Genomic DNA, 23,361 nt, shown 5'->3' on the forward strand with positions numbered 1-23,361 from the left:
ACCTATACCAGATTAAATGGTTGCCCAAACAAGATGCCTATGGAGAAAACTTACCCTGTGCCTACTCTAGTCTAACCAATAAATGAGTGGTTTGTTATATTTGTCCTGTGTTTAATAAGTCCTGGTGGTTTCTCCCATAACAGACAGTAATGATTCTTACTGTATTAGCAGACCTGAACAGGGGAAAATAGCTTCGTTCATCCTGCCCATCTACTTGTTGGGTATAATCCAATGCTATCATAGCTGTCATAAATTAGCATGAAAGAGGCAATCAATATTTGACATATCTGAACTATGATTATATTATAAGTAATTACAACTTTATAGGCCTAATAGTGACAATCTCAGCATTAATAAAAATATCTGTAGAATGAAAAGCAGCAAGCTGATAAGTCCTTGTAGAAAAGGAAATCTCCTGCTTTCTAGATGCAACTTTTTAAAGTGTGAAAAGTCCCCAATATCTTCTTTATCTATCTGGAGTGAGAGAGTGAAATACATGTAGGAGGAATAAAATTCTTTCCAAAATCCTTTCTCTGTTCAACACCAATAGGGAAATGGCAAAAAATTTTAAGTGAATATGTTACTAATAAAATATCCAAGAGTTGGTCTTTATGAGGCAAAGGGCTGTCTCTCCTTTAGTCCCTGTGCCCTCCTCCCTTCCTGCTTTCATAAATAAAGATGGCTTATTTATGATGATGGACTTCTCCTCTGCTTCACTATATTTTTTTTTATTTTTTTTTTTTGGCTGAGCATTTGGGGTTAAGTGACTTGCCTAGTAGGGTCATACAGCCAGGAAGTGTTAAGTGTCTGAGATCATATTTTAACTCAGGTCTTCCTGACTTCAGCTACACTATACCACCTAATTGCCCCCACTAATTTTTTAAAGCAGCCTTTTAGTCATTTTGTTATTTTCTTATCATTACACCAAAGGAGGTTAAAAAAAAGTGAAGTGGAAGCAGAGGCCATGTAGCACGATGGAAAGTGCTAGATGATGGAAAGTGCTAGATTTGGAGACTTTAAGTCTTTTCTCTACTTGCTACTTGGGGCAATCCACTTAGTCTCACACTTAAGCCTTGGTTTTCTATTTGTAAAGTGAGGAAATTAGACTCAATGTGTTCTGAGGATCCTCTGAGATCTAAATCTGGCAGCCTGCTATGAGGAAAATCATAAATCAGACAAATGTTGCTGATTGATCAAAGCTCTTAGGTAAGAGAGATAGTTGTTTTAACCAAAGTCATTTTTCCAAATTCAATTAAAATCAATATTGTTAAACACCTACTATGTGGGCAAGGCATTTCTAGGTCCTATATTTTATGTGGAACTTGGATGGTGTCATATGGTGACAATAGATGGTCAAGATCAGTGGCCCTCAAATAGGGGGCCCGTTCACTGTCCCTCAGATTGTTGGAGGGCCGGATTATAAGTAAAAGCAAAAGCTTACACTCTGTCACCCATCAGCCCATTTGCCATAACCCAGTGGGCCGAATAAAAGTCCTCAGTGGGTCGCATCTGGCCCGAGGGCTGTAGTTTGAGAACCCCTGGTCAAGATGTTGCTATAATGACCATGGAGAGAGTAGAGCAATGGAGAGAGAGTTGGCCTAGAGTCAGGAAGACCCAAGTTCAAATTTTACTTTAGCTACTAGCTGTGTGATCCTGAGCAAGTCACTTAACCCTATTCTTGTCTCAGTTCCCTTATCTATAAAGTAAAGTAGAGAAGAAAAGGGCCAACTATTCCAGTATCTTTGTCCAAAAAAACGCAAATGGGGTCACAAAGAGTTAGACATGACTTAACATTAGCAACAAATAATGATCATACCTAGATTTACATAGTACTTTTAGGAAATTGTTTTATGACCATTTTTCATGTTTAATTTTTTTTTCTTTTTTCTTTTTGCTGAGGCAATTTGGGGTTAAGTGATTTGCCCAAGGTCATACAGCTAGGAAGTGTTACATGTCTGAGGTCACATTTGAACTCAGGTCCTCTTGCTTTCAGGGCTGGTGCTCTATCCACTGTGCCACCTAGCTGCCCCATGTTTAAAATTTATAAAGCACTTTTCATCATAGAAACATCTTGGGATAGACTGTATATGGTATTATCATCCCATTTTTCAGATGAGGAAAGCCTAGGTCCAGAGTTTATTTCAGCATTTTATTAAGTTCTTACTCTATGTCAGGTAATATTTATAGCCAGGGTATGCTGTGCTGCCTCAGTGTTACTTATTTTTATTTCAGCCAACATGGAAACCCTTGCCTTTGAATGCTCAGCCTTCTCTATATAATCCCCAGTAGGCCATTATTCAGGGAGACAGCAATGTGAAGAAGAAGGAAGTAGCTCCTACCAACAGGTGCTACACATACACACAGTGCCAAGATTCTTAACCTTACAATCAGTTTTAATTTTTACTACTACTACTACTAGCTAACATTTATATAGTGCTTACTATATGACAAGTGCTTAAAACTATCTTATTTGATCTTCACAGCAACTCTGGGAGACAAGTGTTGTTGTCCTCATTTTATACTCAGGAAACTGAGGCAAATGGACATTAAATGGCTTTTCCAGGACTACAAATGTATCTGAACTATGGGCTAACTCCAGGTCCAATGCACCTCTACTACCTAACCACCTAGATCACAAAGATCACCAGAGTACCCCTCCTCACTTCCATATACTCCCTCACGATGTTGCTCTGTGACCTTTGGGGTGGCCTACTTGTTATTCTTACATTAAAATGTTTTCTGGAGAGAAGCAAGACTCCACAGTCTCTAAAGACTGCCTGGGCTATTCACATCTTGTCCTGCACCATCTTTCAGTCTTTCCTAATATTGTCTTGTGTCCAGAGACTTCGGGGACCAGAAAAGTTAAAATATCAGCACTAGACAACAGCCCCAAGTCATCATTCTTGAAGTGTTATCTCTCTTCCCCAATCATAACGTGCTCTTTAATGGACACATGCATTAGCATCTAGAATATTTCAACCCTTCTCAAAGAGAAGGAAAACTAAAAATTCCTGTTTCCCACTACTTACCTATGTAGTCAAAGAGTCCAGGGGCAAGCCTCTCAGGTAAGTGTGCAGCATAAAGAAAACAAGCCAAGATGGCAATAACCGTGTGCTTCTGGTGATAGGGGTTTGCAGCCTCTTCTGATGATGAGAATAGCTGTGGATATTTAAAAGGAACATCATACCTACACACTTCCTAAGTAAGATGAGTGATTGGAAAAGAAGGGGTAAGGGAGGAATGATGGCCTTCATTTCTACCTATACCACAGACTCACAATAACTGGAATCCATATATATCACGGCGTATACATACATATACTAGACACTAGTACTGTATCTCATTTCAAACTAAGGAGATCTGTAGACAAACTGCTGAAACTGATAAGGATTCTTATTACAAAGTGAGCCTGAAGTAAATGGTGGTAGAGGCAGTTAGTGTTGGTTTTAATCATGTCCAGCTCTTTGTAGCCTTATTTGGCCATTTCCTCCTCCAGTTCATTTTACAGAGGAAGAAACTGAGACAAACAGGTTTATGCGATTTATGCACACAGGTTTACATGATTTACGCATAGCTTATAAGTGTCTTGAGGCTGGATTTGCATTCAGATCTTTGTAAATCTAGATCCAGCACTCTTCCCCGCTGCATCACCTCCCTGCCATATTTAGTGTATCGTGGACATATAAGAACATCTTCATTTAACTGTTAAAATATTACATATTCTATTCATTTTAAAAAAGTAAAAACTCAATACTAACCCAGCATCTAGAAACAGAAAACTATTACTAGACCTTTGAGCACATCTTCATAAGGGTAACTTGTAAGTACTTATGCTCAGTAGGTTAGGACAATAACAAATGTATTTTATTGTACTCTAATTCTTTAAATTGGCAATATATGTAGAGCATAATCTATAAAACAAAAATATATTTGTCTACCAATCATTGTACTCCTGGGTCATTGTGAATAAAGTTTCTATTTTTAAAATATAACTATATGACACCCAATTTTATACAAAATGATGTCCTATTTTTTGTTGTTGTTGCAATCTTATTTTCTCAGATAGATTAGAAGCACTAAATAGGAGTACTAGAACAGGCATTTTGTCATACTATTATTCCCACATCTCCTATAGCCCTGAGCATAACCCTGGGCAAATTGTCAGCACCTTCCCTTTCTTCCATTTTGCCAAGTTTCCCTCTCTGCTATGCTCACAGAATCAACTGTTATCTTTCAAATAACCATAGCCATTCCTGCCTCTAAGTCTTTTTCTTGGTATTCTTCTTGCCTAGAATACCCTCCCTCTTATTCTCAGTTTATTTAAAATGGCCCTCATCCTTCAAAATCCAATTCAAGTTTCAATGATCCAATCCATGGTGGTCTCTTTCTCAAACCATGATTTCTTTACTGCCTGCAACACTCCTGTGGCACTCAGTTCATATATTTGTATTGTTAATTTTCTTCTTCTGTATAGCTGCCCAATTTAAAGATACAATGTGTAATTAATACATCTTTGTTTCCTCTCCAATGCCTTACACCTGTCAACATCTCAGTAAATATTTGTTGATTGAGTAAATCTTATTAGGGGGCTTATATAAAAACATAACTGAGCCATCATACCCTGCAAACGATGGGGACAGTGTCCCAGGCATAGGGATATGCAAAGGCCAGGATACGTAATATCTTACAGAGTCTGGGCTTCTGGATTTCGAGGAACCTGGAAAAGATTAGGAGAAAGCAATCAGAAAAAAAAAATTGTTTTAGGAAAAATGTCAAAATACATTAGGGTCATGGATATACTAAAACAGTTTTATATAAAAGCTTCTGTTCACATGCGAACTTTAACATCCTCATTTTCAGTTTCTGACAAAAGTGACTCCAATTATTACCAGATGAAAAAAAAAAAAAAAAAAAAAAAAAAAAAAGGTGTCCCAATCACTTGACAAGAAGCAAATGAAACAAGATTGGAGGGGAGACCAGCCAAGTCAGGGAGAAATGATGAGAGGGAAAAAGACAGAGGGTCATGTCATTCAATTTCCAAAAAGCCTTTTAAAATTCAAATAAGACATGAAATACAATGGCCATATGTTCACTAGCAGAAGGGAGGAAGGAAGCTGAGTGAAACAGGTCAGTTAACATTATTCTTTTGCCTTCTCTATGTTTTTATGAAGGTTACAATGTACTGTAATCAGTCAGAACCTCATCAGGCTATCACCATTAAGCTCAGTGGCTCAATTAGGCATTTAATTACTTTGGGAGGTTTTTTGAAATATTTAATACATCTTCAGCCCAAGTCTTAAGGAGAGTGAATTAATATGAATCCATTATTTCTCCCCCCCTACTCCTTCCAAATCTTAAGATAAATGGAACATTAAAATAAATGATGATGATGACCAAAAGGGAAGGCAGACAAAAGCAAGGTGCAGTCAACAATACTGAACACAGAAATAGGCTGCATAACCGAAGCTTGAATAAATGAGTTGATAGCACAGAGCAGCTGTCCAGAAAGGACATAGGGCAATTATGAGTAATAAAATGGGTTGTTGCAGCAAGGTGGACACCAGAGTATCTCTTGGTAAGCCTGTCTGCAGAGTTGTGCAGACCAGCTCTTATGATAATCTCACAAATTCAAATGAAGCTAACAGATTCAGAATGTTAGAGGCAAACAGAAAACCCGCCTCTTGGATGTGCTGTGCTGTATCTAATAATTTATCAGTGCCTTGTTGCTGCCTAAAGAGTTGAAAAGACAAGATTATCTGATGGAAATGGGGAAATTCTCAGAGATTTATTAAGTGCCTAACTGAAAAAGCATTCTTGGCCCTCTCAATACTAGAAAAAAATTTGTACCCAGGCTTGTCATCAATATTTAGGGTCCTGTTCCCACTCCGGCACTTTTGTCCTTATGTTCTACCACTTTTATTTCTCTTTACAAGCCTAAAAGCTGCTTTTCTATCAAGCAAATTTTCAAACAATTGTTTGAGAAATTATTTTCAAAATTCATGTCTATGTGTCCCTTTTGCAACTCTTAAAGTATTTTCAATACATTCGATTCTTTGATCTTGTGAGTATTATTCCCATTTTACAAACCAGGAAAAATAAGGGTCAGAACAATTCCTAGTTATTCAACTTTATGTGTCTAGTTAAGTTCCAGGGCTGAGAGGAGAGGCAAGATTTTTTGACTTATACTTCCATATTTTTTTTAAACTATATCAGAGTGTGAGTTTGAAAAGATTAGGATAAATGACTTGCTATCAATAACTACAAGTGTTATGTTGCAGAACCAGTATTAGAACCTTTATCCTCTCATTTTAAATGCAAGGCTTTCATCAGTACATCATAACTTTATATCCTACTAAATGAATAATTTTCCCCAAAACCACTAAGAGCCTAATAATGCCTGGCATTTAAATAGTGCTTTGAGGTCTGCAAAAACATTTTACTTATGTTATCCTATTTGATCCTTATAACAAATCTCTGAGCTAGATGTGTCATTTTCTCGATGAATCTAAGACTGAGATTTTAAGGGATTAAGAGTCAAACAGTTAGTATATGAGAGAGGATTTGAATTCAGATCTTCTTGACTTTAAGGCCCCAGCTTTCTCTCTCTCTCTTCCATACTTAGATATTTATCAGCTAATATAGCTGTTTTTATATATTATGGGGAAAGAAATTTAATGGGCTGTGAAAAATCCACAGCCACCTAAAACCCTGACTTTATTTGTATTTCAACTTCTCTTACTAACATTTCCCCCTTCATTTCCTGGCCAACAAGTTGTCAATATTGTTTTAAAAACATATAAAAACAAAAACCAGGTACAAGTTCAAAAAGTAAGCATTATAGAGGAAGAGGAAAAGAAATAGAAAGGAAGAAGAATAAGGGGAGGGGGAGTGTTGATAATTCACAAAAGCTAAAGTCAAAATCCCAAAATGTTTTTTAAAAATTACCTGCACATTTGGTCTGAAACTTCTTTACTGAAGAGTGGGAAATAATGGGAATTTCTAATAATGAGGAAATTATCTTTATAATCTAAATCATTAAAATGGTCCTTTTGTCTAAAAACCCCAGACATCAGATGAAGAACCACAGTAATTCTAGCTTATAATTTTAACAACACTTCATGAAATTCTGATGACATCTTTTAACTCACTATTCCCTAACCAAAGTATTTTTGTGCCATTTGGAAAATATCTGATAAACAAGAATAGCCATCCTCTTTAAAATCCCATTCTGATTTCTTTTCATGCTAGAGAGGCAATCCTTGGTCTTTGAAAGTTATGTCTGCAGAAAGTAAGATCCTAATGTTAGGATGTTAGCAAGGCTTAATGATAGACTTCATATCTACTATCAGAGGTTCATATACATAAAGTGAAGAAATTCCCAATAGACTATGCTCGCCATTTGCTCTCAGTAGAACATCTAACAAGTTGTGTCTGCACTGATGGAGAGAATTCCCACACTGATGAAGTCATAGGTTATATATAAGTACAATAATTGGCTGTATCCTAGAATTGAAAAGGACTTCAGAGGTAATCTAGTCCAACTAATGGCTAAACAAGAATTCATGCCTTCTACAACAAACACCACAGATGTCATTGCTTTGAAGACCCCTAAAAAAAGGAAACCCATTGGATCTCCAGAGGCAAGTCATTCCACTTTGGGATATCTAACTGTGGGAATATTTTTCCTTACATCAAGTTTAAGACAGATTCATTAAAATTACTACCAATTGCTCATAGATTCTGACCTTTGGTGCCAAGTGGGGGGAAAAAAAATTCTTATCAATATGACAGTCCTTTAACTATAGGAAGACAAATATTCCCTTTTCCAGGAAGAAATTAAGGTGGCCCAGTAGATAGAGCACTGAGCCTGGAGTCAGGAAGATCTGAATTTTAAATTCAGCCACAGATATTAGCAATGTAATTTAGACAAATCAGCAAACTTCTGCACCTCACCTATAAAGTGGAAATAATAATAGTACCTACTTATTTTGAGGATCAAATATTTGTAAAGTATTTAACATAGTGCCTGCCACATAATTAGTACTTAACAAATACTTGTTCCTATTTCACCCTTTCCTCCTAGACACAATGGGGGATTATCAAAATCATGTGTACTCTTTGGGTATAGCCATTCAAGCAGTTTCATAACCAATTTCAAATTATGCTATCCTCTTGCCCCATGTTCTTCATCTTTTCCACACAAAGACATGGTCAGATGCTTTACAATATCTCTAGAGAAATTCTCAATATTCAGCTGAATCTGTTAAATCATCAATTTACCTTAGATCAGATCATCACCCACCCACACCTGTCCATCCTATGAAATTCAGTCATGTCCTCCAAAAGTTCACCAAAGTGTCTTCTAAGGTGCTAAAGGTCTGCCTTACTAGAGGGCTTCTTCCCTTGACATCAATAGGGGACCAATGGAACACTCATCTCTCATCCTTGCCATGTGGCCAGTCCATGTACTTATCATTTTTATACTTGTATTTCCAGTGCCTAGCATAATGCTGACATTGTATCAATACTTAATTGATCAAATGACTATACGTGTCTTTGACAAAGTCTTTTATTCCTCTCTTCAATTCCTTTCTTTATTCTTTTCTTCAAGGCTTCTCATTGCTTACATGTTGCAGGCTGAACAGCCCTCCATGCATTCTTCTGTTATTCTCCATGTAATATTCATTTTTAAATCTTTGGAGACTTTATATTTCATACCTTTTATATTCTACTGTCATATGGCAACACTGATAGATGTTGGTTTTAAAAAGATGGGCCTTTATTTTGATATTTTGCAATCCAGTCTTCTTCAGTTTTGGGCCCAACTCTTCCATCTATACTATCTATTCCAGATGTTTATGTGTACATATTGACAGACAAGTTCTATAGTTTATCCATTCAAGTGTTTATCATGATCTAGACAACAATCAATAAAAGGCAATAAAATCCAAGTAATAAAATTCTTCTGCTTGCTCTTTCCTATATGATCAGGTCTCAACCTTTTGAATGCCCAAGAATCTCTTCTATGAGGCTTAATGCAACCGGCACAATGCCATGTTATAAACAGGCCAAACGAAAGGACCTGACCCTTCACCAAAAATATCTTTTCAATTTGGATTCAAATACTTTTTTTATAATGACTTTTACAGATCTCTTTTCCATTTTAGTCCTATTAATTGTCCTGTTTTCATACTTGAAACATAGAAGATGATACTAGTAATGTATAAGTAAAGAATTCTAATGTTCTAGAAACGTTTTCAGGAGATACTAGACATTTTTATAGCATCTCTAATTTTGCAAAGTATTACATTAATCAGTTAATGTTTACAAACTACCTCAAAAGTCAGTCATATGACTTACAATGGATTCAAATTGGGTTATATTATTTTTAAACCTGACTAGCATTAGATTCTGAAATACTTGCCATTAGATTTGCTAACCCATGGTATATTCATAAAAGTCATCAATATCAGAATTTGAGGAGATCTTAGTCATCTAGTTGAATCCACTCATTTTACAGATGAAGAAACTGGAATCCAGAGAAGTGACTTTGCTATCATCATGCTAGTTAATGGGACTAGAACACAGATCTCCTAATTCCTAGTTCAATACTTTTTCTTTTATGCTATAATCTCAGACTTAGAAAGGACCATCAAAACCATCTAGTTCAATCTATATCAAATCAGCAATTCTCTCTACAATATTCCTCCAAGTGGTTATTTGTGTAAAGACTAAATTTGAACTCAGGAGGGAATCATCTGACTCCAGTCTTGTGCTCTTTCTACTGTGCCACCTGGCTGCCCCAAAGAGCTATGTCTGAACCTAGATGGCTCTGGAGAATAGAATGAAGCTCTTGATTTTGAACAGCCCTGCTTCATTTAAATCCAATTCACTTGCAAGTCATTACCTTCCTGATGTCATTGGTCCTCTTTTAGAACCAAAAATAATAATTTAGCATTCGATTCAAAGAGGAGTCATTACCCAAAGCCTTTTTTTTTTTTTTTTTTTAAACCCATTTGACTTTTAGACACTTTAACAGCTAGGTTTTCCTTTTGCCTCAGCAAACTTCATCAACTGACCCCAGTTAGGACCAAGTAGAATAAATCTATCCTTGTTCCATGTGGCAGCCCTCTGTAAAGAGAACTATCATAGCTGCACCCCAATTTTCTCTAACTTAAACAACATCCACATTTCCTTCAGCTGATCTTGTTATATTAAAGTTTTTTTCATCAGACTGCTTACCTACTGCCTCTGTCAGGTGGGACCCACTCATGACACTAATTCTGAACCTTCTACTTTGGGAAAAGAATTACAATGTTGATAATCTCTCCTCTGTCATCCAAATCAATACACATGCTTCATTGCTTTCAAGCATAGTTAATCTAATAACTAGAAATCGACTCTATTTTTTCCCCTTGCCCTGCCATAACTCATATTTTCAAGGTGACAAAATCATAAAATCAGTCAGAAAAAAAAAAAAAAAAAAAAAGCTCTTATGTTATTTTCAGTGGTCCCTGCCCCTTCACTGCTAGGACAGAATGATGACTTGGCCACTTACACAGAAAGAAAGAGCTCTTGTGGCCATTCACAAAACTATGGATTTCCTGGGATTTTAATATTGCGCCCGTTGTGGAAGGTTGCCTCGATTAAGTGCTTCTGCAAAGGTGAGTAGAGTGATGGTCTTCAGCTGCAAAGCTGAACCTAAAAGGAAAGAAAAAGAGGAAAGAGACAGCAATAGAAGAAAGACGGAGGAGAAGTAGAAGCAGGGCAGAGAAAAATACTAAATAACTGTATGGCAAATCTCAAAGAAGCCACTTCTGTCTCCTTCCTGAGGAAGGAGGGAAGAGATAGAATGATCAAGACAGGGCTGGGAGAGGAGGCAGGGGTCTTTACAACCTACTTTGTCATCAGAGAACATCAGACCTAAAAGAGACATTAAGAACCATCTAGTTTAGCCTCCTTGTTTATAGAAGCAGCTGGGGCCCATCTCAGCAAAGTAGCAGAATGTCTAAGGGCCAGTTTCAGGACAACAAAATGACTCTATGCCTATGATGGAACTGGTGATCTAAGGAAACACAGAATCCCCCCCCCCCAAAAAAAAAAAGCTCCAAAGAGTCCTCAAGAAAATATAGAGAAGTTCCAGAAAGTCACTTTTACCTTTAGGAACCCCATTGTTAAATTAAGTTGTGGGTAAAATCTTATGACAGTGAACCCCATCTTGTTATAATGGAATTTTAGAATATGAAATTACACTCCTTGAAATATATGGGCCACTAAATATTTGGAAAAAAAAAAACAAAAAAACCTAGCATAATCTTTTTGTCCCTTGGAGATCTTTGTTGTTTACTGATAGCATTTCCTTTTAATTAATGCTATTCTAAGGAAGGGGCCTACATAAAGAGATTTTTATTCAATTTCCAGCAGATAGCTTATAGGAACAATGCTTTGTTGCTCTCATTAGCAATAATGTACCCTATAAAACATTTTTTTTTCTGGTCCAAGTCCATGTAGCATTCATACTCTATAAAAGACAGACTTATAGTTGGAAAATATGGCCGATGTTATTTAATCCAAATTCTTATATTACAGGATCAGAAAACTAAGGCCTAGAGAAATTAAGAATCTTTGTCAAAGTTCCAGGCATAGCAAACTTTGAAATTAGGTCCTCTGACTCCAAACCCAGCACTTTTACCATCACCTTTCATGTCTTTTGCACTATTAGTGCTCTGTCATCTAAAAGAGGGAGAAAAATTAAGCTTGATAACTAGTTCTTTAAAGTTGGATTTTTTTGGGGGGGGAATCCATCTTTAAACAGAAATTCTTTAACTTTTTTTGACCTCATTAGCCCCTAAAAACATCCAAGTCACCCACTAAAACAAAATAATACACACTCAAAACACAAAATAATCAATTTAAAGAAGGAAAATGATTAAGAAGTAATGAATGTGGGGCAGCCAGATGATATAGTGGATAGAACACCAGCCCTGAAGTCAGGAGGAGCTGAGTTCAAATTTGACTTCAGACACTTAACACTATACCTGGATGTGTAACCCTGGGCAAGTCACTTAACCCCAATTGCTGCAGCAAAAAAGGGAAAAAAAAAGTGATGAATGTATGACCCCTTTCTTTCCCTTACTAGGCTCCAGAATTGGTTCTTTTTAGTTAGTTATTTCCTACCGAGAGGAATAATTTGGGAGGCAGCTAGGTGGCGCAGTGGATAGAGCACCAGTCTTGAATTCAGGAGGACCCAAGTTCAAATCAGATCTCAGACACTTAACACTTCCTAGCTGTGTGACCCTGGGCAAGTCTGGGAGGGAGGGGGGGAGATAATTTGGTTCTCATTAGAAGACTATAAATTTAAACTTGTAAAGGATGCTAACACACTTTGAAGATCTGAAAACTGAGGACTAAAAATGGCTCAGTGACTTCTCATATAGAAACTGAGTCACAGAGCTAAGACTAACCTTTAACTATATTTACTGTAATAGAATGACATCTTTTTTTTTATTCGCTAATAAGTAGACTTTTCATAGTTTATTAAGACTAACCTTTATATTTACTGTAATAGAATGACATCTTTTTTTTTACTTGCTAATAAGTAGACTTTTCATAGTTTATTAATTTTCTTTGCTTGTTTTTTTATTCTGAATATAACAAAATGAGTATTTTCATATACATTGTAGAACAGAAAAAAGAGGATAAAACATAAAATTGCAATTGTGTACAATTTGCTTTTCTTTTAAAATATATAATAAATTCAACATGTACTTTTCAAAGATCTTTAATTGTTTCTGGCCTTCTGTTCAGTCTCTTCTACATATACTTAAAAATACTTTAAGTGTGCTTTTCTTTTTGTTGTGGGGAAGGTATCCTATCCCAACCCTTTACTACTCTTAAATTGAAAAAAAAAAAAAAAAAAAAAAAGAAAGAAATAGAAAAGTCTTGTAACATATATGCATAGCTAAGCCAAAGAAATTCCCATATTAGCTATGTCCAAAAATATATCAGAGGGCCATCACTTCTTTGACAGGAAGTGGATAGCCTATTTTATTATCAGTTCTCTGAAATCATGATTGTAAATTGAATTGACCAGAATTCTTAAGTCTTTCAAAGTTGTTTCTCTTTACAATGTTTATTGAAGGAAGTTGTTCCAGTTCTCACTTTGTTCTACATTGGTTCATATAGGTCTTCCTTATATTTTCAAAAACTTTCATTTTAATGTTATAATGCAATATTCTATTACCTATTTACTACCTCAACTTGGTCTCATCAGCTCCCATATCTCTACTGACGATTCTCAAATCTACCCATTCTGCCTCAGTCTCTCTGTTACACTCCAGTGCTAAATCTCAAGCCATCTTTCAGACATCTTAAACTAATTTCTAGTATGCTTCTTAATCCAAACATGTCCAAAGCAAAATTCATTTTTCTTTTCCCCCTAAACCTATCCCCCTTTCCTAACTTATTATTCTCTATTTTGTAGAGGGTAACATCATCCTCCTAGTCCTACAAGCTAGCAACTCAGGAGTTATTCTCAACACACACACCACCACCATCCAAGCCGCCATCCAATCTTTTGCCCAAATCTTGATTCCACCTTTGTGTCAGCTTTTGAATATGCCCTCCTTTCTCCTCTGACATTGCTACCACTTTGATGCAGGCCCTTCATCACTTCAGATTCTGATTATTGTGAGAGCCCTGCTGGTGGATTTGCCTGCTTCAAATTCTCCCCACTCTAATATATTCTCCATTTAGCCATTAAAATGCTTTTCCTAAAGTGCAGGTCCATACATGTCTCATATACATACATGGAGAGAGGGAGAGAAAGGGACAGAAGATGAAAGAGAGAGAGAGAGAGAGAGAGAGAGAGAGAGAGAGAGAGAGAGAGAGAGAGAGAGAGAGAGAGAGAGAGAAAGAGAAAGACAGAGACACAGACACACTCAGAGAGACAGAGGGAGACACAGAGAGAGACAGAGACAGAAAGAGACAGAGTAAACTCTAATGAACCCTTTGTCATCTCCAGGATCAAATTCAAAATCTTCTGTTTAACATTCAAAGCCCTTCATACTTTTCCAGCCTTCTTACACCTCACTTCCTGACAAGTACTCTTCAATCCAGGGGCACTGGTATTCTGACTATTCCATGAATAAGACTATTCCATATCTTGACTCCAAGAATTTTCTCTGGCTGTCTTCCATGCCTGGCATACTTTTCAGTTCACTGATTTCCCTAAATTTCAACTAAAATTCCATCTTTTACAGGAAATCTTTCCCAACTCCTCTTAATTCCAATGCCTTCTCTCCATTAATTATTTCCTATTTATCCTGTATATAAACTTGTTTGTTATTTTTTGCTGTGAGCTGAGCTCTTTGAGAGCAGGGACTATTTTTGCCCCTTTTGCTGCCCTGCCACATAGTAGGTACTTAATATTTATTGATTGATGGATTATATCCATTTATCGTAATTTGTTCAATCATTCCCCAACTGAAGGGTTTTTCCCCCTTCATTTTTAGTACTTTTCTATAACAAAAAGAGCTACTATATTCTTGAATATTTGTGTTTTTCTTCGTTGATCCCTATGAGGTAAGTGTTATCACTAGTCAAAGGGTAAGCATAGTTGAGTGACTTTGGGGGCATAGATCTGAATTAATTTTTACAATGATTGGACTACTTTACAGTTCTAACACAGTGCTGTGCCCATTTTCCCACAGACCCCTCCAATTAATGCACTTCCTGCTATGAAATGAAACCTGAAAGTTGCATCTTTCTGTTAATGATTTAGGGAGGTTTTAAGATACTGAATTTTTTTTAATAACTTGGACTTCCTTTGAAAACTGGCAAGATTTTAATAATTTGAAGAGGAAAAAATGGTACAATTTTTTATTCCTTTCAGGGAAGGTGAAAGTACTCTCAAACTATTGTTGACCATTCTGAAAATAGAAAGCTGAGCAATTGCAAGATTGGAAGAAGAAGACCATATGAAAGGGTAAAGTTGAGTAAAAAGTCTTTGACAAATATTGGAACCTAAGTATATTAGAGCTAGAAGGGATCTCAGAGGTCCTCTAAGTCACCTCCCTCCTTTTACAGGATAAGCTGGAGTGGGTCACTGAATCTCTCTTGAGTCTCAGTTCCTTCATCTACAACATGAGGAAGTGGCTCTGTCAGAGTCCACTGATTTCTAATCCCACTATTCTTTTCATCAATACACCTTTCATGGCTTTACTTGATATTCTCTTTCAGTCCCAGAAAAAAAAGAAAAAGGGAGAAATTATAATAATTTAAAGGGAAGGAAAAGAAATGAGGAAAAACCAAGGACAGTCTAAAACAAAAAATAAACTCCTTGCTTGAATCCCAAGAAAATTCGAATCCTTTAAAGAGCACAAAATCATGGTTTTTCAGGCCTATTCTATTTCCCAGCTCTTCTTTGTTGTCACCTTTGGCCCAAATCCCTAAATGGCACAGTCTACTATTTTTCTGAGCCAGTCTGGTTTCTTCTGTTGCTTAAGAAGAAAAAGAAGTAGAGCAACGCAGATAAGTTGAGGCTGCTAGGATAAATCTGCCCAGTATGTAAATAGAACTCTTCTATTCCATATGACTTGAGGATATTTATAGAAAACACAAGCTCTCAAGAGAATACCTGGGCTGCACACCAAACCACTTTTACCAAGCACTGTTTTTGCAAAGATATTGACAGGTCAAATCAAACTCTCCTAAAAAAAAAAAAAATCTGACAGCTGAAGGTCAATTGACCCATTTCCTGTTAGAATAAAAATGGAAATAATCCATCCTGGTGATATGTTGCTGAATTATAAAAAGTTTTCAAAACTTTTTTATTTTTTTTATTTTTGTAAAGTTAAAATTTCATATTATCCGGTTTCAAAGGAAGGTAGTGCTGAGTCATTAACCTAATAAATCAAACCTTCCCCCACCTCTTTCCATTTCCATGAAGCATTCCTTGAATATCCCCAGACTACAAATGATCTTGTTCTTCTCTGGATTTTGAAAATGATATAGAATATAAAAGGTATTTTAGAAAAAACCTAGTTCAATTTCCTTATTTATAAATGAGCAAATTGAAGCCCAATTTTATGGTCTGAGGTGGGACTAGAAGCTTGCTTTTCAACTATCAGTCTCATGTTCCCTGGATTACACTACACTGTGTTGCTTATTTGATATTAATCATATATTGCTTTGGTGACATCTCTTATTTGTTAATATCTTTGTTAACTAATTTTTTGGTATTTCTGTCTTTATAACTAAACTGTAAGCTTCTTGAGGGCAGGTTATGAATTCCCATATCTTAGCTAATAGCACCTATTTCTATTTATTTTGTATATTTTTACATATCCTTAAATGACTACAGATTTTCCCCCATAAAGACCCTTCCTTGAGGGCAGGTACTATTTATTTTTGACATTTTGGTTCCTACTATCTAGCATAGTCAGTGCCTGACAGACACATCATAGATTCTTAATAAATGCTTGTTGATTAATTTGACTGACATCTTTGAGAATAAGATAGGAGAAAATCCCATCTTTTCCAGCATTCCTCTATTTGATAAAAGATTTTTTTTTCTGGGAGCACTGTGCCCTCTAGGATGATAAAAGGGGGCAAAGAGTTTGACTAGGGGAATTTTCAAGAGGACACAGAACTTGTAAATGAGCATCTTTTATAAGAAAAAATCAAGAGGAGATATTTAAGCCAGAAAAACATTGACTCACAGAAAATAGCCACATTTTTAAACTCAGAACAATAAGGGGGACACATGTTGTGATGAGAAAATTGATGCTACCCAAAATCCAAAGTGTTTTTCCCAAAGTAGGTACCTTCTGTGTAAACCAATAAGGTTTAACTTTTCATTTTTATCGTAGGCTTATCTCGGGTCACAGAGGCAGTATGTACCAGAAACAGAACCTGAATCCGGCTCTTCTGACTTCAACGCCCATCATAGATCCTATCACAGATTCTTGGTGCTAGAAGAGCCCTGAAAGGCCATCTCATTCAGTCCCATCATTTTACAGTGATGAAAATGAGACACAGAGAGACAATGTGATTTTTTCTGGAAGTAAGTGCATAAAATGATAAAGGACAGGGCAGGGATTTCAAATCGGATCTAGTGACCTCAAATTCAGTACAGGCTGCCAAGTGCAACACTATTTCCACTACATCAGACTTCCTCTCCCTGGAAATAAAGTTTAGTGCTGAAATTTTTATTTATTTATTTATTTTTTAAGATAGGAAATCCCCCCTTACAATTTTGTGCAAAGTCCTATATAGTAATATAGAGAATGATACACAAATATTCAAGAGTCTCTGGGGAGAGCTCCCTGAGATGGTAACTGCACATATAGTGTGTGACTTACTAAATGATTACTAGAGAGTTACCTGAAGAATACTAGAGATTGATTTGCTCAGGATCACTTAGCTGGTAAATGTCAAAAGCAAGATTTGAAGCCAAGTTTTCATGATTCCAAGGCCAGTATCCTACCTACTATGCCCCACCCTCACCCCGATGCTGCTTCCTCATGATACTGGAGGCAAAAGTAAGGATTCTTGCATGGAATTCCAGAGCTGAGCTGAGCAACTGGATTACTAAGTAGAGAACAGAGCAAGATGGGGTACTGGAAATTAATGGAAGACTAATTCAACTGGGACATTAGCTTGTCATGTTCAAGTTAGGTAGAACTGCTGTTTGATTTTAGACCTGTACTTGCCATTATAGACTTTCAAAGGTTTAATGTCTTTATTTTGCAGATAAGGAAACTGAGACCCAGAGAAGTATCTTCATACTCAAGAACATAGATAGATTGAAAGGAGGGAAGATGAAATTTAAACTCAAGTCCTCCAAGCTCCAAATCCACTTACTCTACCTTACCACTTAAGAGTCTCAATATGCCCTGTCCTTGTAGTACCAATTCTACCAATTTAGTCATTCCACAAGACAGATCTACTATCTGCTTCTCCTTCTTTTGCTCTTTTTTCAAACCATCTGAACAGTTAATGGCTGTAAGACAGCCAATGTCCCCCAGAGAAAAGGATACTAGGTATACCTGGAGTAGCAGGAAAGTCCGATGCTCAATATGGTATTCAGCACAGCCAGAGACACAAAGTAGTGATGGAAGGTGGTACGAACCAACGTGGCAGGGAATGTGTATGCAGAGTAGGCTATGGCAGAACCTGTTGATGTAAGTGGTAAGTAGTTGGATGAGTCCAGTGAAGGAATTATTTTTGGAAAGGGAAAAATTCATATTATGCAATTTTGTAGGAAAGTAGCACTCACTTACTAACTTAATGAATCAAATCTTTCCACCTCCATGAAAGACTGCTTGACTACCCCCCAGCCTACAGGGATGTTTCAATCCTCTGAATTCTAAGAATGATATAGAATGTTAAAGGGATTTTAGAGCTTGGATTGGTGGGATCTGATTCCCTACGATTTTTGTATAGAGGCTACAGAATTCAACACCACGTGAACATGTACTAGTTATTCCGATCACTTGTGCCTTTTCCACGTGCCATATTCTTCAGTCTCCTAAAGTGTCTTTCCCCCACACTCTCATGTTCTAGAACACCCATCTTTACTATTCCTAAATTACTTCTCACACAATGCCTTGTATTGCTAATCTTTCCATATACAATAACTTTCCACCAATCCCTTGCCTCCAACCTCATTCCTGATTAACCAAAGATTCCTTGAGGGTAATGACCTTTTCATGTGCTTCTTTAAACTCCTCATAACACAGCAGCATACTGTCTTGAACACAGTAGTTGCTCAACACATGTTATTTTAATGTATATCCCACTTTCCCCTGAAACTTGTATGACTGGGGGCAGCTAGGTGGCGCAGTGGATAGAGCACCAGCCTTGAATTCAGGAGGACCCGAGTTCAAATTTGGTCTCAGACTCAGACACTTAACACTTCCTAGCTGTGTGACCCTGGGCAAGTCACTTAACCCCAGTCTCAGGAAAAAAAAAAAAAAAAAAGAAACTTGTATGACTACAAGCCACAAGGAACTCTTCTTCCTGAATTCACAAAGATAAATCTTCCTGATTCCAAGCCCAGCTGTATCCATTGTATCATCTATCTGCTGATAAACTGAAGTATAACATTATAAAGGTCCATGAGAATGATAGGAATTATCTCCAAAGTCAGCTAGTCCAAGGTTCTTAAGTTGAGGTCTATGAACCTGTTTTTAAAAATATTTTGATAACTGTATTTCAGTATACTTGGTTTCTTTGTAATCTTATATATTTCATTTGATGCATCATGATAACAAGAGCTTCTATGATTTATCAGGCTGCCAAAGAAATCTATGACACAAAAAAGCTCATAATTTCTGGTTCTTATTTGACTGTTGATCCAACAGAGGCATAAGAGTGTTATATACACACAAGGTAATACAGATAGTACCAAATCAGGATTGAACCCAAGTCAAATCCAGTACACTCTTTATACTATCTGAATGTATGAAGGTTAGCTTAGGACAGGAACTTTTAAAAGGTATGCAGAGGTTGTTACATACACCTGGCAAAGAACTTTGTGTATTCTCATTTACTGAAACTTTTATTTCATTTTTTTAAACTTTATTTACTTTTACTTTACTATTCATTTACTTATGATTAATCTCTTTCTGATATGCTACATCCTATTTATGGTAACTTGGGGAACTAAACAATAGGTGATTTTGCCAGCTTTACTTCTCAGATACAGATTTAAAAAAAAAAAAAAACTTTAATGCAGCTTCTGTCTTGTATAACACTGGTATCAAATTAGAATAGAAACCCAATAAAAAACCCCATACAAACATCATCTGTGTTCTATTGCGTTTTTATTTATTTTGTTAAATATTTTCCAAATACATTTTAATCTGGTTTGGGCCTCACTTGGGGGTGTTGAGGGTAGCATTCTGTTCAGCACTTCTGCTGTATAGGTCAGTTTGGTTACTCTGAGCTTGCTTGGGCTAAGATCCAAGTTATTTTTTGAAGGACTTTCAGTTCCTTAAAATCCCATGTCACGGAGCTGAAAGGTTAACAGCTTTAGAATTAGAAAGGACTTTGGGGGTCATTTAAGTCCAACCCTCTTTGTTTTTTATATAGTTGAAGAAACTAAGGTCCAGAGAAGGTAAACAATTTTTTCCCAAGCTCACATAGGTAGTGAGGGACCTCAGGAAAGCATCTGTTTTAGACCCTTTGAACAACTTAGGCATCCTTGCTTGCTAATGGGGACAGCAGAAAAGTTGAAACAACTAATTACTTAAGTTAGAGATAGAAGGGCACTTAAGAGATCATCTAGTCCAATCCAACCCCATGCTTACAGAGAAGGAAACTGAGACTCCCAGAAGTCAAGTGACTTGCCTAAGATGACACTATGGTGATGAGAAGCAAAACCAGGATTACAGACCCAAGTCTTCTCACTTGTCATTATACCAATCTGTGGAGTGACCACAGACCCCTTGCTTCCACACATGGTGCTCTCTCCAAAACCCTCATGAAATTTCATCCTGTAATTCCCTATTCTATGGAAGAACATGAAGTTCTTCCATTGGGATGCTTTCAGTATATTCTCAGGGCTACATTCATTCATTCATCACATCTTTTACCAAGCACCTGCAATATGCCATTAATGACATAAAATGGGAGGTTCAACATTTGCTGCTTCAAACCTTGCAAACTGCTTTTCCCAGCATTAACTCTTACCAGGTAGGTAATGTATGATCTCTCCATTTTAATGAAGAGGGAGCTGGGATCAGGGATATGAAATCTTGAAACTAGATTTTCTTATTCCTACTCCTGTGCTTTCCTTACAATCCTTGCCCTTAAAAATGATGATAATTATCATATGTGTTTGGTATTACACTAATAAACATAATGCTAAGTTGAATACAAGTATGCAAGTTAGTTATCCCAGGCTTCACCATTTAAAAAAAAAAATGTAAAGGAAGATAACACAGGACCAGGAATCAAAAAGGTTCCAAATTCTAGACCTGGCAACTCTAGGAGAGGCAAAATAATAATGGCAACAATGACAATGATGATAATGATATCAATATTACTGATGATGATGATAACTGACAATATATACTGATAGTTTGCTAATCAAACAACTGATATTTCTATGCATTTTAAAGTCTGAAAAACACTTTATATACATTACCTCAGTGGAATCTCATAACTCTGTGAGAGAGATGCTACAGGTATTAACTATTTTACAGATGAGGAAACTGAGGCAGCTCTAAACTGTATGAACTCTGCCAGCACTCAAGGTGTGTGACCTTTCTACTAATAATTTCACCCCTTTGTGGGAATCTCAAAGGTTCCTCATGTATCACATGGCAAAGTCTTGCGGTGAGGACTTGATAATGTACTGAAAAGCACTTTGTAACATATAATGGATTTAAAGGCACTTTGCAAAGGATAAATAAAGAATTAATGCAAATGTAAGGTGTTATCATTCCCATCTTTGCCACAGCATGGGGGGAGGGAAAGCATTATCATGCCCTTATTCTCTGAGAAAAGACTGAGAGAAGTTGAAGAACTCTGTTCATCACAGGACAGTAGGGAAGCCAGGGAGGGCCCACTTACCCAAGCTGAAGAGATTGACTGCACCATAATCCAGGAAGTAACATATGTGTCTGGCGTTCTTGGACATGGAGCTGAAGGTGTGGGCACAGCTGGAGGCAAAAGGGTATATGAAGCTGGTACTTAGGTAGACAAGCAGAGGCCAGGAATAGCTGTCATTCCAGAAATCAACCATGTACAGGGTATCCATAAACCTCCACATGAAGTACCTGAAACACAAGTAGTGTTCCTCTGTGTTAAGCTAAGATGATGCAAGGCAACTTTTCCAATTAACTTTTCTATGGTTAAGACAAAAGATGATATTTTACAGGGTTTTTTTTTTCCCTTTTGTAATTTCCACTGATGACTATACAAAGTACCACACCCAAAACAGAAAAGTGTGCTTGGAAAAGAAGTCAGAAATAGAAGCAATTTTTAGAATTTAGAGTGCCTCTGATATACAAAGATAATATGGACAAATGCATACATATATCACTTTATACCTATTTGACGTTGGACAAAGCTTTGGAGAACCTTTCTAATATTCATTTTCCTCATCAATAACAGATGGTGGGTTAGACTGGATAATAAACTAATTAGAAATCCCTTCTAATTCTAAATCAATATTCATTGGATCCTAGGATTCAAGAATGGCAAGATACACTAATGATACCATTCAGCTTAACCCTTTCTAGATATTTCCTTATCTATGAAGTAAAGGATTTAGACTAGAGGATTAAGAGCCCTTCTAGTTCAAGAATTCTTCTATCCCCTGTTTATAGAGACTTCCTTAAACCATTCTCCAGAAGTTGTCTCCTCTTTAAAATCTCTAGAGAAAAAGAGATAATTAACAGGCTCTTTTGGAAATGATGTTTTCTAGGGTTTTATAGTTCTAGGAAATTTACCACATTTCCAACCTAAATGTTTTTGTTTGTACTTTTAACCCTGTTTTTACCTTGTGTCACACTTTGAGACTTTCAAAGAGATAATATTTTAGATTTAGAAGAGGTCTTAATGGCTGTTAAATTCAAATCATTCCTGAAATCAATCAAGCACGTGGTTATCCAGCTTTGCTTGATGAGCTCCAAAGCTCACCATTCAGCATTCCAGAACTGAAAAGCACCATTCTTCTTTGAGATAGTTCTAAGTTTTAGGATGTTGGTGTTGTTTTTTGGGTTTTTTTTCCCCCTCCTCCAACATCTTCCACTTAATTCTGCCCTCTAGGGCTCAACAGAATAAAGCTAATCCTTCTACAAGAAGAGCAGTCCTTTAGACTCTCCTTTCTCCCCTTAAATCTTCTCTGCTTCATATCCTTAATGCAGTCCTTAATTATAGTTCATGATAACTCTCAGGATCATTTCCCCTATCTCTGCTCTGCTTTTTGTAAAATCAGATATATGTCTTTGTAAGATGCTTGGCAATTAGCCCAATGAACTACCTATAGAAATTCCTCAAGTTTATATTTGCTCACTTCTCCATTTTAAAATGGGTCCTCTAAATGAGGGAAGCACATGATTATACCCACCATTGATAAGTTCATTGATTACTGTGACTCAATTCCATCTTCTTATTCAAAAGACAAATCCTTTAATCATTGAAAACACAGAGGAGTAGAATAGTAAATGGTATGAAATGTAGAGTCATGAAAATTATGGATCCAGATCTTTTCTAGCAGGTCAGCCTTCATTTCCTTATCTGCACAATGGGTATGATAAAAGTCCCTACCCCATGGGGGTATTATGTGGATAAAATGAGATAATACATTTAAAGTGCTATGTAAAGTTCCATGCACATGTTAGCTGT

At 36.6% G+C, this 23,361-nt stretch overlaps 1 protein-coding gene and 1 long non-coding RNA gene across 2 annotated transcripts in view; one reads left to right on the forward strand and one right to left on the reverse strand.

The window, feature by feature from the left end:
* LOC141558060 (uncharacterized) overlaps nucleotides 1–19,807 on the forward strand; it is a 36,514-nt gene extending 16,707 nt beyond the window's left edge. The window contains exons 2-4 of the long non-coding RNA XR_012486946.1: nucleotides 14,894–14,986; nucleotides 16,872–17,065; nucleotides 17,755–19,807. This is a non-coding gene — a long non-coding RNA (uncharacterized LOC141558060). The remainder of the gene's footprint in view (nucleotides 1–14,893; nucleotides 14,987–16,871; nucleotides 17,066–17,754) is intronic.
* PAQR5 (progestin and adipoQ receptor family member 5) overlaps nucleotides 1–23,361 on the reverse strand; it is an 83,819-nt gene that overhangs the window by 4,828 nt on the left and 55,630 nt on the right. Inside the window, exons 4-7 of the mRNA XM_074294696.1 lie at nucleotides 21,583–21,788; nucleotides 18,051–18,177; nucleotides 4,621–4,717; nucleotides 3,030–3,159 (exon numbers count right to left, since the gene is read on the reverse strand). Of these exons, the coding sequence (XP_074150797.1) occupies nucleotides 3,030–3,159; nucleotides 4,621–4,717; nucleotides 18,051–18,177; nucleotides 21,583–21,788 (560 nt within the window). The remainder of the gene's footprint in view (nucleotides 1–3,029; nucleotides 3,160–4,620; nucleotides 4,718–18,050; nucleotides 18,178–21,582; nucleotides 21,789–23,361) is intronic.

The sequence above is a fragment of the Sminthopsis crassicaudata genome, chromosome 2 (genome assembly GCF_048593235.1).
Source record: "Sminthopsis crassicaudata isolate SCR6 chromosome 2, ASM4859323v1, whole genome shotgun sequence".
Taxonomy (NCBI): domain Eukaryota; kingdom Metazoa; phylum Chordata; class Mammalia; order Dasyuromorphia; family Dasyuridae; genus Sminthopsis; species Sminthopsis crassicaudata.